This window comes from Pantherophis guttatus, chromosome 2 (genome assembly GCF_059756535.1).
Source record: "Pantherophis guttatus breed Tessera chromosome 2, ASM5975653v1, whole genome shotgun sequence".
In the NCBI taxonomy this organism is placed as follows: Eukaryota; Metazoa; Chordata; class Lepidosauria; order Squamata; family Colubridae; genus Pantherophis; species Pantherophis guttatus.
The window spans coordinates 163345980-163360771 of NC_142064.1; the positions used below are offsets into that span (position 1 = coordinate 163345980).

Consider the following 14792-nt stretch of genomic DNA (forward strand, 5'->3'; position numbering starts at 1 on the left):
GCCTTCTCTGTGGGGGCACCTACGATCTGGAACGAGCTCCCCCCGGAGATACGGAGGATTCCGGATCTGCGTACCTTCCGTCGCGCGCTTAAGGCGTTTTTATTCCATCAAGCTGGCCTGACCTAAACTTTTCCTCTTTTTAAATGGAATTTTAAATTTGGTTTTAATTTATTGGGGTTTTAAAATGTCTCAGCCAAATTTATTTAATTAGTTTTATTTCTATTTTAAATTTTGTATCTATATGTTTTATTTATGGATGTTCACCGCCCTGAGTCCTTCGGGAGTAGGGCGGTATACAAATTTAATAAAATAAAATAAATAAAATAAATAAATAAAAGAACTTACGAAGAATAAAGTCCAGAAATAGTCATAAAAGTAAAGGTAAAAGTAAACTCAGCTTTTACAATACACGGAGAAAGGCTTTATAAACAGATTGGTTTTTTAATAATTAGTTGATATTTTTATGTCAGAATCTCTTAACAGAATAACAGAGTTGGAAGGAACCTTGGGGGTCTTCTAGTCCAACCCCCTGCTTAAGAAGGAAACCCTATACCATTTCAGACAAATGGCTGTCCAATTTTTTCTTCAAAACTTCCAGCGTTGGAGCATTCACAATTTCTGAAGCTATTCCACTGATTAATTATTCTAACTATCAGGAAATTTCTCCTTAGTTCTAGGTTGCTTCTTTCCTTGATTAGTTTCCATCCATTGCTTCTTATCAAGTATTTAACTCAATTTTAAATTATTAATGGCAATGAACAGTGCTCATGATTTGCAGTGTATGAATATCCAAGAAAGAGCATAAACTGCAAAAAAGTCCTATCCAGCTTTAAAATCCCCTAAGAATATGAGAAGGGAGTTTATAAAAACTGTCAATCCTCTATTGCTAAGATCTTACAAAAGCAACATTTTCAATATCTTTGTTTCTTTGTTTAAAAGACTTACATGGCCACTATATTATGTAACACAACTCTGTGTGGCTTGAAAGAATTAAAAATACCAAGAAACAGTATACATAGTTCTTGATTTACAATAATTCATTTAGTGATTGTTCTAAGTTACAACAGCACTGAAAAAAGTGACATGGCCATTTTTTACATTTATGACCTTACTTTCGTACTAATCATTTCCACCATTAGAGTAAGCGAGGTTTCTCACCGTTGATCCAGCTGGTCAGCTACAATATGATACCGATCATTAATGAGCTGGACTTCCTTTTTCTGCCTGGGCAGATCTGGACAGTATTCTTGAAAATTGTTCTGCACGGCACTGCAGCTGTGCTCTGCATCCTTAAGGCTTCGGTTTAACTTGAGCAAGCAGTTCTCCTGTTTCACCAAATCACGTTTCAGTTTCTGAAAAAAGCGAAAAGATACATGTGTCATGGAGACATACAAATGGCATAAATATGTATTTGTGCAACTGTTTACTCAAATCATCTGATCTTCGAAAGTGTCCTATCTGCTTTCCCTTTCGTTCGGTTTATTAGAGGAAAGAGAGCATAGACAAATAATTGGATTTTAAGAAAAGAAAGGAGCTGTAAATTCAGTCGCGGGGAAAGAAACAGCATAGAAAAGTGGCTAAGGCTGAGGGAAAAATTGAGAAATGAAATGCAGAAAGAGATTGGGAAGAGGCTCTGTGGGAGAAAATAATAATTTTCCTTGTTTTATAATTAGGATGCTGGAACCAAATGCCTCGCATCAGGAATAACGTGTTTTTTTGAGCCAAGGACATATTTGGAATATTGACAGCACATCATTGCATGTTCTCATTAAATGACTGTCAAGTGGGGAAGATGGAAGAGAGTTTGTCTTTCATAAATGATGGTAGTTATGTTGCTCATACAACAGCCATTTAACAGAAGATGATTGGTGACACTGTTTTTTCCTTCTCCCCTCTAGATGGATTTCTGTTTGTGAAGGCAACTTATTTTTTTCGGAACTGTAATGCACACTGCAGCCAGAAATACCTTTGGGATTTTCCTGGACCCCAAATGTACATCTCTAAATAAAAAAATGTTAGGGCACAGTTCTTTGCAATATCCCCATTTCCCAGTTCTACTCTTTTTATATATTATTAATGTAATTAAATCTCTCTCTTTTTTTTAAAAAAAAAGAGATCTATGAAAGAGATTGCAGGGCATCAGTGAAAATGCTGTGTTTCAAGCACAGTGCCTCTGCCTGTGTCTGGTTTCTTCTATTGGCAAATCAAGAAATTATTGTAATGTAGGCACTAATGAGTCAATATGAAATGCTCGCATCTACCTCTATTCGTCTTTTGGCTGTATTGTTTAAATTATTAAAAGGGACTAATTGTTTTAAATCAAGAAATCTTTCCCACAAGAGCTTTAGTGCAAAGAAACGCAACCTGTATACCATTTTAATCATTCATGAATGTGTGTGACCTACATATTATGGCCAAAGGACACAATTTGAGGGTTAAGTGAGCTCTAAATATCCTTTAAACATAAATACAGAATTTTAATTTCGAACATAACTAAAGGAGAAATGATTAATAATAAGGCTGGGCAATAACAACATTAACTACATTTTATTCATTGATGAGTGGGCAGCCATATAAATTGAACAAGACCATTTATATCCCATCTTTCCTCCATGAGCTTAAGGTGGCATATCTAATATGTTCTTCTCCATAATTTTATTGTATGCCACCCAGAGCTCCTCTCTGTTGGAGATGGGTGGTTCAAAAATGTGAAAAACAAACAAGTAAGCAAACAAATAAGTTTATCTTAATGGTTTGATCTTTATTTGGGCTTTTAGTTGATCAACTCTATTCTGTTAATCTAAGAGTGTGAGATTGGATGGTTGGATGGATGAGCATTATTACATGGGGTATCCATGACTTCAGACAACTCTTACCTGAAGTTCATTAGCCCGATCTTGTAATGCTTTAGGTGAAGCTGGAATGGTACCATCATGAGATAGCTTGGCCTCAATGGTGCTAATGATCCTGTCCACATTTTCTATCTGAGTTTCCAAGTTTATACTTGCTTTGGCTCTGAGGAGTGGGAGACAATTTCACACTAAGACTGTTTTCATCAGTAGCACAATAAAACAAAAAGTTCTTCCCCTACATCTGTGATGGCGAACCTATGGCACGCGTGCCGGAGGAGGCAAGCAGAGCCATCTTTCCAGGCATGCGAGCTGTCACTGCAACTCACCTGAGCACGCGCCCCAGCTGGTGTTGAGGCCTCCGGTGCGCATGCGCACAATTCAGGGGACCCAGTTGGTCTTCAGAGCTATCCTGCGCATGCGTGTGAGTTTGTGCATGTGCACAAGAGTACTTTTGCGCAGTGTGCACATGCATAGATGGCATTCGTGCGTGTGCATTCACGTGTGAAAACTGCGCATTTGCAGATGGTGCGATTATGCAGGCAGCGTGCTGGGGGAGCTGGATAACAGCCGTGCGCATGTGCGGTGGTGTGGTTGCACACACAGCGTACAGGGGAGGAGCCGTGCATTAGCGTGTATAGCACGCGCGCACACAAAGTGCATACCTGTTTGACCCTCGGTGAGTAAAAGGTTCGCCACCACTGCCCTACATCTTTCAACTTGTAATACTTAAAGAATTTACAGAAACATTTTGAAGAAGGTTGCTTCTTTACCACTAAAGATTTTTGGCCAAAAGATGCTATGGAAATTACTTACTTTTCATCATATAATCTGGAGAGTACTTTAATGTCATTGTATTTATTCTTGATGTTGTTGAGCATCACAGGAATTTGAGAGGCAGAGGTACCAGCAGGCTTTTTTGAAAGATAGGTCTCACATGCTTTCTGAGCAGCTTCTTTTTCTGTTCCTATAATCTGAATTCTCCTGTTTGTTCCCTGATAAAAATGAAGATTTTTAAAAAAAAAAAAAATAGTTCAACTGAATGGGCTGCAATGATTATATGTATGGCAGGGTGATGGAGTTGAGGGAATGATGTACACCAACCTTGTCTTGTCCTATAATATCTATCCTAGATGCCTCCATATTTTGTTTTGTCTGAAACCTGGAACAATCAGTAGATTCTGGATTCTGGATGGTAGCTAACCCAAAGTAATCCAACAGACTATTCCATAATGCAGTAGTTTATTCCCAATTCAACACAAAACACAATGTAGTCTCTGTTTTGTACTGTTTTGTATTCTCTGTACTGATGAACAGTATAGCTAGTCACACATTTGATTAAAGCATTGAAAAATAGAAAAAGACAGGAAACAATACCTTCTACAAAATAGTAGGGGAGTTGATAGAATATGAATCTAATTTCAATCAAACAACTAAAAATATTGGATTATAAAGCCTCTCTCTGTTCTTTATTATTCAATCATGTCAGTGAGCATTAATTCTTGCTTGGTTTTACTCCAGCAGTAAATGCACTCCATTCTTTTTTGACATGTGCAGTATATAAATATTTTAGCTTTGGGTAGTATCTAGCCAAATATGAGAGTATCTGTTATCACAGTCAACTCCTTCGGTACTTGCCTCCTGATGTTTGATCCGTTGAGTAACATCTTCTATAGGGTCACTGTGATTTAGCGGAGACCTTGTGCGGTTAAAAATATCCATCTTAATTTGCTCCAAATCATTATCAATTTTATTCAGTTTATGGAGCAAATGGTCAGCTTCAGAGTCATCCTGAACTGCAGTGAAGGTTCTGATTGTGGCTAGAATGACAAATAACATTGGCATTCCTATGGCATGGTCCAAATTAAATAAAATGTCCACATTAAGCAGAATTTCTCATTCACATATATATTAATCCATCAGGTTGCCCTCTCCCCTCCGTGGAAGAGCTTTATAGCTCCCGCTGCCTTAAGAAAGTTCAAAACATTCTTAAAGATCCATCTCATCCTGGGCACCCTTTTTTTCAACTATTACCATCTGGCAGATGGTACAGGACAATAAAAACAAGGACAAATAGGCTGGAAAAACAGCTTCTATCCCAGAGTAGTAACTATATTGAATTCTACTGTATAGTGTAATATTAACGCAATATCAGGGGTTTTCAACTCAATTGTATAGAATGTTTTTGTTTTATTTTTATAGTTTTCTTATGTATGATGTACACTGAAGATGGCATTTAATTTAGTTGTACAAGGTGCAATGACAATAAAGTAAACTAAATAACTGCTGTGTCTAAACTCTTCCATGTTCACCTCCAGTTTAAAAAACAATCCTTCCATGGGAGGTCTGAGATTCTGAATTTTGGCTCCAGTAGTGACTTTATAAGAAGCATATCATCACATGATCTTGAAATCTTTGGGGCTGAAGGTTGAAGTCACAGGTTGAAGTCTCTGGAGCAACACCTGAGCACTTTAGCATTCTTATCACACAATGATATATTTCTAACAAAAACCGGTTAAGATAGTGACCTTGATGGCTGGGTTTCACTGATTCCTTGTTGCTGCTTCTTAGGGTGGTCAGGATGGAAGCTCTCTTCTGTTTTATTGTGTTCAGCTCACCTTCTAGCCTAAGCACAACAAAGGAGTCAAGAGTGTACATAGCACAGAGAATTCCTACAGTACTTATGTATAGGAGGTACTTGTTAGAAAAGCTACACAATCACAGGTTCTAATTAAAGAATAATTTAAAATGAACAGAATGTATTTTCATCCCATGAATGAAGTATGTGGATTAGATCCATAATTGGAAGTGCCACATCTGAACATACTATTTATGACACAGGCCTATTTATACGTTGATGAACACTGTAACAAATGCTTTTTTATAGATTCTTCCCATACGATTCCAGAAGCATTTATAAACCAACAATATTTTTGCTTGCTTTGCCAAATTACACCAGCGCCTACCTTAATTCAAGCATAAAGCGCCCAACACTCTTATCGTGTCATTGTGACATTATTTTTACTCAGTACAGGTACTCCTCCACTTGCAACCACATCATGGGTTTGGATGGAACCTCCATCGCTAAGCCATGGGGTTTTATGACCTTTTTTGTTGTGGTCATTAAGCAAATCATTAAGAGCCTTGATAGTACAGTGGTTTAATGCACCCTGTTATTAACACAGCTGCCTGCAATTTCTGCTGGTTCGAATCTCTCCAAGGCTCAAGGTTGACTCAGCCTTCCATCCTTTCTAAGGTAGGTGAAATGAGGACCCAGTTTGTGGGGGCAATAAGCTGACTTTGTATAAATATACAAAAGAATGAAGGCTATTGCTTAACGCATTGTAAGCCGCCCTGAGTCTCCGGAGAAGGGCGGCATATAAATCAAATTAAAAAAAAAAAATCACTGCAGTAATTAAGAGAAGCTGGCTTCCCTCCTTGACTTTGTTTCTTGGAAACCCCTTAGGGAAGTTGTAAACAGCAATCATATGACCCTGGGATACTGTAACAGTCATTAATACATGCCAGTTGCCAAGTGGCTAAATTTTGATCATGGGACCCTGAGGATGCTGCAACAGTTGTAAATGCAAGGGTTGATTGTAAATTACTTTTTTTCCCCAGTGTGTTGTCATTGTCTATGGAGTTTCTCAGTTATCCAGGTCATGGTTGTCCCAAAGGTGCTTCTTGGATGAGAAGCAAAATGTTTTCAAAGAAAAACCAGAAAATCCAGTTGCCTCTTGAAAAAAGCACCTTTGGGAGTATATTGTAATCTTGAATGATCATTAAATGAATGATTGTAAACTGAGAACTGCCTGTATTCTGTTTGGGTTTTTTTTTTGCCACCTAGTTGCTTTTATTCCTCAGGGTGTTTTGGGGTGATTATGATTTCCATCTGTTTTTGAGTAAAGTATATCAATTTCCCTATTACAGGGAATATTGCAGGGTTGACTGGTGGGAATGGTTGCAAGTATAGAGGACAGAGTCTTCCAGATTGCTTGCCTTGGTAGCCATACTTTATTGACTATTAAACCTGTGGGGGGATGGGGGGAAGCAGAGATTGAGATATCTCCTCTTCCTTCTGTGTTTGCTAAATTGTGAGCTATCAAGATGATTGGACAGAATTTTATGCGCCCACCTGATCTTAATCCTTACTACAGTAGTCAATTTTACAATGCTTAGCTTTATTATCTAGTATTATGATTTATATATATATATATATATATATATATATATATATATATATATATATATATATATATATGTGTGTGTGTGTGTGTGTGTGTGTGTGTGTGTGTGTGTGTGTGTGTGTGTGTATAGTTAATATTTCGGGTTTCTTCCCGTGTAATTGTGGATATATCCCTAAAAGGGTAGAAGCGACGTTTCGGCAGAATCCCATCTGCCATCATCAGGCTTATGCCAGTAGTCATTTTGCACTAACTATATATATATAGTCAGGTCCAGAAATATTGGGACATCGACACAATTCTAACATCTTTGGCTCTATACACCACCACAATGGAGTTGGAATGAAACAAACACAATGTGCATTAACTGCAGACTGTCAGCTTTAATTTGAGGGTATGTACATCCAACTCAGGTGAACGGTGTAGGACTTACAGCAGTTTGCATATGTGCCTCCCACTTGTTAAGGGACCAAAAGTAATGGGACAGAATAATAATCATAAATCAAACTTTCCCTTCTTAATACTTGGTTGCAAATCCTTTGCAGTCAATCACAGCCTGAAGTCTGGAACGCATAGACATCACCAGACGCTGGGTTTCATCCCTGGTGATGCTCTGCCAGGCCTCTACTGCAACTGTCTTCAGTTCCTGCTTGTTCTTGGGGCATTTTCCCTTCAGTTTTGTCTTCAGCAAGTGAAATGCATGCTCAATGGGATTCAGGTCAGGTGATTGACTTGGCCATTGCATAACATTCCACTTCTGTCCCTTCAAAAACTCTTTGGTTGCTTTTGCAGTATGCTTTGGGTCATTGTCCATCTGCACTGTGAAGTGCCATCCAATGAGTTCTGCAGCATTTGGCTGAATGTGAGCAGATAATATTGCCCCAAACACTTCAGAATTCATCCTGCTGCTTTTGTCAGCAGTCACATCATCAATAAATACAAGAGAACCATTCCATTGGCAGCCATACATGCCCACGCCATGACACTACCACCACCATGCTTCACTGATGAGGTGGTATGCTTAGGATCATGAGCAATTCCTTTCCTTCTCCATACTTTTCTCTTCCCATCACTCTGGTACAAGTTGATCTTGGTCTCATCTGTCCATAGGATCTTGTTCCAGAACTGTGAAGGCTTTGTTAGATTTTTGGCAAACTCTAATCTGGCCTTCCTGTTTTTGAAGCTCACCAATGGTTTACATCTTGTGGTGAACCCTCTGCATTCACTCTGGTGAAGTCTTCTCTTGATTGTTGACTTTGACACACATACAGCTACCTCCTGGAGAGTGTTCTTGATTTGGCCAACTGTTGTGAAGGGTGTTTTCTTCACCAGGGAAAGAATTCTTCAGTCATCCACCACACTTGTTTTCCATGGTCTCCCAGGTCTTTTGGTGTTGCTGAGCTCACCGGTGCGTTCCTTCTTTTTGAGAATGTTCCAAACAGTTGTTTTGGCCACACCTAATGTTCTTGCTATCTCTCTGATGGGTTTGTTTTGTTTCTTCAGCCTAATGATGGCTTGCTTCACTGATAGTGACAGCTCTTTGGATCTCATCTTGAGAGTTGACAGCAACAGATTCCAAATGCAAATAGCACACTTGAAATGAACTCTGGGCCTTTTATCTGCACATTGTAATTGGGGTAATGAGGGAATATCACACACCTGGCCATGGAACAGCTGAGAAGCCAATTGTCCCATTACTTTTGGTCCCTTAACAAGTGGGAGGCACATATACAAACTGCTGTAAGCCCTACACCGTTCACCTGAGTTGGATGTACATACCCTCAAATTAAAGCTGACAGTCTGCAGTTAACGCACATTGTGTTTGTTTCATTCCAACTCCATTGTGGTGGTGTATAGAGCCAAAGATGTTAGAATTGTGTCGATGTCCCAATATTTCTGGACCTGACTGTATATATGCAAAAAATTAAAATCTCGGGTGTTTTCCTGCATCATTATAAATAAGTTGGTTAAAATATTTAAAATCCTAGTTAAAATCCCGTTGCTTTAAGAAAAACTTTTAAAGTCACTGGTAGGATTTTAGCTGAGGTTTTAAAGGACCTTGCAGAGTGCTCTGTAGGGAATTTTAGAAGATTTTAAGCTGGGATTTTAACTAGGATTTTAAATATTTTAACCAACTTATTTATAATGACGCGGAAAAACACCCGAGATCTTAATTTTTTGCATATGCACACCCGTGAAAACTTAAGAAGACATATATATATATGTCTTCTCAAGTTTTCACGGGTGTGTGTATGTAAAAAGTTAAAATCTCGGGTGTTTTCCCGTGTCATTAAAAGTCTGTTAGTTAAAATGCTTAAAATCCTGGCTAAAATCCCACAGCTTCTAAACTGAAAGTAGGGGCCCGATGATGACAAGTTAGAGAGCTTGTCGAAACGTGGCCAGAAAGAAAACTTTTAAAGAGTTGGTTAGGATTTTAGCCAGAGTTTCAAAAGACCTTACAAAGTGTTTTGTTGGGATTTTGGAGGATCTTAAACTGGGATTTTAGCCAGGATTTTAAGCATTTCAACTAACAGACTTTTAATGATGCGGGAAAACACTATAATATATATAGCCTTCTGACATGCCACCTAACACTAAACATGAAACAAATAATGGAAATGCACACACACACACACATGCCACTTTGGTACCACCCTTCACTTTCTCCCTGATCTTTCCCAGCCCACCCCCCAACCACTAATTGCTACTTGAATATTTTTCTACTTATGTGTTTAGAAACAGGAAAGAGAAAAACACAGGTTTTTTTAATTTAAAAATTTATACATGTTATATTATATATTATATATTTTTATTATATTTCAGGGTGTATATTATTACAGAGGTAAACAAAATGCTGTGATGGGAATATTCCCATCACCGCATATTCAGTTCCATCTCCAATTTTTGTTTTTGTTTTAATCCCAATCTCCCATCCTATATCCAAGGTAAAATCCCGAATGAAGATTTAATATCTGCATTCACCAGCAGTATTTGGTTCTGTTGGATATCTTTTATTTTATTTATTTTTTTAATTAATGAGCGGGCAGGAAAAAGATGCAGGAAAGAAGCTTCTTTATATTGCTCATCAAAACCATTGGAAGACCATTATCCGGAAAGATGGAATTATAACAGGAACAGCAATACTAGCTATATATTTGCAGGAAAAAGAGCAAAGGAGCTTTGTACTAACCTATTAACTCTGTCTATGCTCTCTAAGTCTGGAGGTGGAATGGAGAAACAAACAGCAGGTGCTATCTTACTCTCTTCTTTGGCATTCTGCACCGCCCAGTTTTCCTGGTTGCTATTATTCTTCAAAGTATACTTTTCACCTCTTTCAAGCTGTACCTAGAAGAATGAAGGTAGGGAAAAAAAGGGAGTTTGGTTTCTGATGGATTTCAACTTCTGCAGCAGTACAAATTCAACTTTTTTCAGAGCATTGTTCTCTTGACCACCGGAATTGGGGGGGTGGTATTTATGTGTCCTTAGAAGACAAGTATTTTGTGTTGTCATGTTTGTTTGCTGTTGTAGCACACTACTGTATATCTGTATCAGTGGTGGGATTCAATTTTTTTTACTATGTGGGTGTGGCTTGGTGGGTGTGGCATGGCATGGCATGGCATGGCTTGGGGGCCATAGCTTGGTGGGTGTGGCAGGGAAAGGATACTGTAAAATCTCCATTTCAACCCCACTCCAGGGGAAGGATACTGCAAAATCCCCATTTCCCCCTGATCAGCTGGGACTCGGGAGGCAGAGAATAGATGGGGGCAGGGTCAGTCAGAGGTGGTATTTACTGGTTCTCCGAACTACTCAAAATTTCCGCTACTGGTTCTCCTGAAATGGTCAGAACCTGCTGAATACCACGTCTGATCTGTATTGTTATATTATGAGTTATTTCAGGACCTAGAGCAGTGGCCCCCAACCTTTTGGGCACCAGGGACCGGTTCCATGGAGAGAGGTTTTTCCACGGATTGGACAGGGTGTGGTTTTGCATGCTGCCTGCATCCTGTGGATGGAACTTCACTTGTTTGTGTGGCCCAGTTTCTGGTATGCCAGGGACCGGTGCCGGTTCACAGACGACCAGGGGTTGGGGACCTGTGACCTAGAGGAGTCTAGCTCAGTGCAAGAAATCAAAGTTCTAAGGCAGGGATGTCAAACTCATGTCTTCATGGTGGCATCAAGTGACGTATAGTGACTTTTCCCCCCTCACTAAACCGAGCATGGGTGTGGCCAGCACGTGACACATCCGGCCTGAGGGCCGCGAGTTTGACAGCTCTGTTCTAAGATCTTCCAAGTTTCCATGCTCTTCTATATAATAAACCTGAGATTAATTAGTTAATGAGGATTTAAGAGTTTGTTCTACAAAACACACAGACACAGACGCACACAAAACCCATCAGGAAATCTACATGGTCGGTTTTGTAACCCATTGGATAACTAAAATGAATGACATTACTGTATTAGAGATAAATATTTTGCAGAGGGACAAGTCATTATGCTGTGATTTCACACCATACTGTATTCTTTTTAGAGTACTTCACAGCTCCTTTCCCTTCTGTTCTTGAGAAGTACCACCACCAAAGTGACATAAGCAAGAATTAAAAAACACAGTGAGATACATATTAGCAAAGCAGAATGGCAGAGGGAACAATTTCTATCACCCATTATAAAATGTTTCATACCTCACCCAAATCCCAATCACAAATGGCATCTATTATAATTGGTTGAGAACACTGGATTCTTCGCAGTTTCAAAGGACTAATCTCTTTACTCCTTCGTTTCAGTTCTGCAATGGTCTTTTCAGCTTGTTTCACAGTCTTCTCATCATTCTGAAAAAGAAAGAAGAGTGGAGAATTAGAGCTGGTATGTATCTGAGAAAAATTACGCAGCCAGAGTTATTTTTCTCCAGTAATGGGAAAATACTTTACTTAAAAAAAAAATATCAAAAGATGGCTGCCACCATGAAAAACCCCTGCTATGAGGTTTAGCCATGAAATATAATTCAACAGCCGTAGTATATGTAGAAAAAAAAAACACTTTTATAGAGGATGCTATTTATTCTGCAAGCCTTGAAAGGGTGGTTGGACTAGAAGACCTCTGAGGTCCCTTCAGCACTTTCAGTCTATGTTCTATGAGGGCTGACTTACTGGCCAGTGAATATGGGTTTGGTTTGGTGAAACACTAGTTATATTATATTTGATATATGTTGAAGCAATAAAAGGACCAATCCTTATGTTGAGAATATTTATGGGTTAATAACTTAAAGTACGTTCCCATATTCAAAAGAATGCATGGGAGATACATATTATTCATCTTTCTATCTTATGCGTGGCTGTGAAGATATGAAGGGCCGATCACAATTTACATATAATTCTGCATCATGGTAGAGTGGTTAGGACTGGGCAAACCAGTTCAAGTAAAAGTGCTCTTCCAATCCATTCCATAAGCGACTGGACAGTCACTTATTTGAAATGGTATAGGTTCTCCTCAGGGGTGGGTTCTACTTACCTTTACGACTGTGTTTCCCCGAAAATAAGACCCTGTCTTATATTTTTTTTGAACCCTGAAATAAGCGCTTGGCCTTATTGCCATACACTCAAAAACCCGATTGGGCTTATTATCAGGGGATGTTTTATTTTGGGGGAAACAGGGTACCGATTCACAACGGGGCCGTGAATACGTGCTCACGCACTTCTGCTCATCTGCAGATGCTTCTTGATGACGTCGGGGTCAGTGGGCAGAGCCTCCCGCCGATTTTACTACCAGTTCTTGCGAACCAATCCGAACCGGGGACAACCACCACTTGTTCTCCTGCTTGAGCAGGAGGCTGGACTAGAAGACCTCCAAGGTCCAGGGATGGGTTCTACTTACCTTTACTATTGGTTCGCAGCGGGGCTGTCCGCTCTTCTGCGCATGTGCAGAAGCGTTTTGATGACGTTGGGGTCGGTGGGCAGAGCCTCCCGCTGGTTTTACTACCAGTTCTATAGAACCAGTGTGAACCAGGGGCAACCCACCACTGCCAAGGTCCCTTCAAGTTCTGTGCTGTGCTGTGCTGTGCTGTGCTGTGCTGTGCTGTGCTGTGCTGTGCTGTGCTGTGCTGTGCTGTGCTGTTCTATTGCATTTCAATTGCCTTTTCAACAGCAATAGCACATTACTGGCTCATGTTTAACTTATTATTTTGGGTTGCAAATCCAGCTGCAACAACTGAACAGGATACAGTTTTTCTTGCTGCCAGCGTTTCCTTCCTTTGGGTCTATTTTGTTAATAATTCCTGGTCCTGCAGAACTACACTTAACAGAACTTAGATGAAGCCATAAATAATAAACAAGTTTGGTCGCCATAGTAGTTTAGCAAAATCATTATTTATTCTAGGTTATTAAGACAAGAGCTTGATATCTTTCAGTTCTCCCTTGGGCTCTCACCTCCAGTTGGCACATTAAGTCAGACACTATTCCCGGACTGTCTTTATTGAACTTGCTGTATTTGTTATCAAGATCACTGTTCAGCTTGTTTAAAAAGTGGCTCATGTCATCAACATCATCATAGAACTAAAGAGAGAAGAAACAAAAAAAATACAGAAAAACAGATTGATCAAGAAGTACTTCTTTAGTCATGAAGACTGGATCATTTTTCAGGGACAGAGACATTTTGTCTCATTATAGCAAACCAATCATCTTCAGAAAATCAGATCCCTGCTGGAATTATCTAATTTTACTTGCATTGCATAACTAGATGTCTGATATCTGTACCATTAAATCAATCCTAGCAATTCCAAGAATCCATGTATGTTATTTTGCATATATGTTCATTTTGGTTTTAAATGAACGCAACTCAATTGGAATTGGGTTCATTTAACCCAACTCAATTGGAATTTAGAATTTAAACTGAATTTGAACTTCTGGGATGAATTGAGAAAGAAAAAAGGGGAGAGTGAAACATTTTGATTTTTTATTGGGACATCTCACTACCATTCTTTGGCATGCTCTTCTGGAGAGGTTATCTGGGGTTGATTAGTTTTGATGACCATGGGAATATGGCGGAAAGTATACTGTGACTTCTTCAGCAAACCCTTTACAAAGTCTCTTGTGAGATTGGAGATTCGACCGGAAGCGTTATGGCGATACAGTCGGGGAATAGCAGGCTCTGATGAGCCTCGTGAAAACCCGGGCTGACAAGCCGCTGTCGTGGGTCTTTGGACCAAATCTGTCCTATAGGGATGGAGAAGAAGGAGAGGCACCTCGGAAGACCAAGAGGAACAGGCAGGTTCCTTGGAGGTTGGAGGAAATTCTTCGACTTGGTGACGGTGGCCATTGCGGCCATCACTAAACTGGGGCATCCGGACTAAAGCTTTGAGCAGGAGTGGTGATTTGGAGGGAGTACTGGTACCGGATGAGTGATTGTCCAGCTCATAGGTAAAAAAGAAATACTTTTAAATTGGTAAAAGAAGCCCCAGTGAAGAAACAGCAGCTAATGGGCAGTGGGGAATGTCAATGCAGAGAGAAGAACAAAACGGAAGTTTAAAGTGTCAAAGCCGAAATGGAATTTGAGCTCTGGTTTAGAATTTGTCTGGAGATATCTAAATTACTAGAAGAAGAAACCCAAAATAGGGATGAAGAGGATTGGAAATAATTTTAAAACTTTTGAACATTAAAGGAAGAATAAAGAAAAGTTTAATCCTAAAACCCTATAACAGAGGGTTTCTTTTCTTTTCTTTTTAACTGAATTTGGATTTTAAAATTGGAACTTGGGGAACATTAAAATA

General features: G+C 39.4%; 1 protein-coding gene across 1 annotated transcript in view; it reads right to left on the reverse strand.

Moving 5' to 3' along the window:
- Positions 1-14792, reverse strand: part of EVPL (envoplakin) — a 53286-nt gene that overhangs the window by 7166 nt on the left and 31328 nt on the right. Inside the window, exons 10-17 of the mRNA XM_034408612.3 lie at positions 13453-13578; positions 11713-11859; positions 10224-10378; positions 5378-5475; positions 4488-4669; positions 3666-3844; positions 2877-3015; positions 1159-1352 (exon numbers count right to left, since the gene is read on the reverse strand). Of these exons, the coding sequence (XP_034264503.1) occupies positions 1159-1352; positions 2877-3015; positions 3666-3844; positions 4488-4669; positions 5378-5475; positions 10224-10378; positions 11713-11859; positions 13453-13578 (1220 nt within the window). The remainder of the gene's footprint in view (positions 1-1158; positions 1353-2876; positions 3016-3665; positions 3845-4487; positions 4670-5377; positions 5476-10223; positions 10379-11712; positions 11860-13452; positions 13579-14792) is intronic.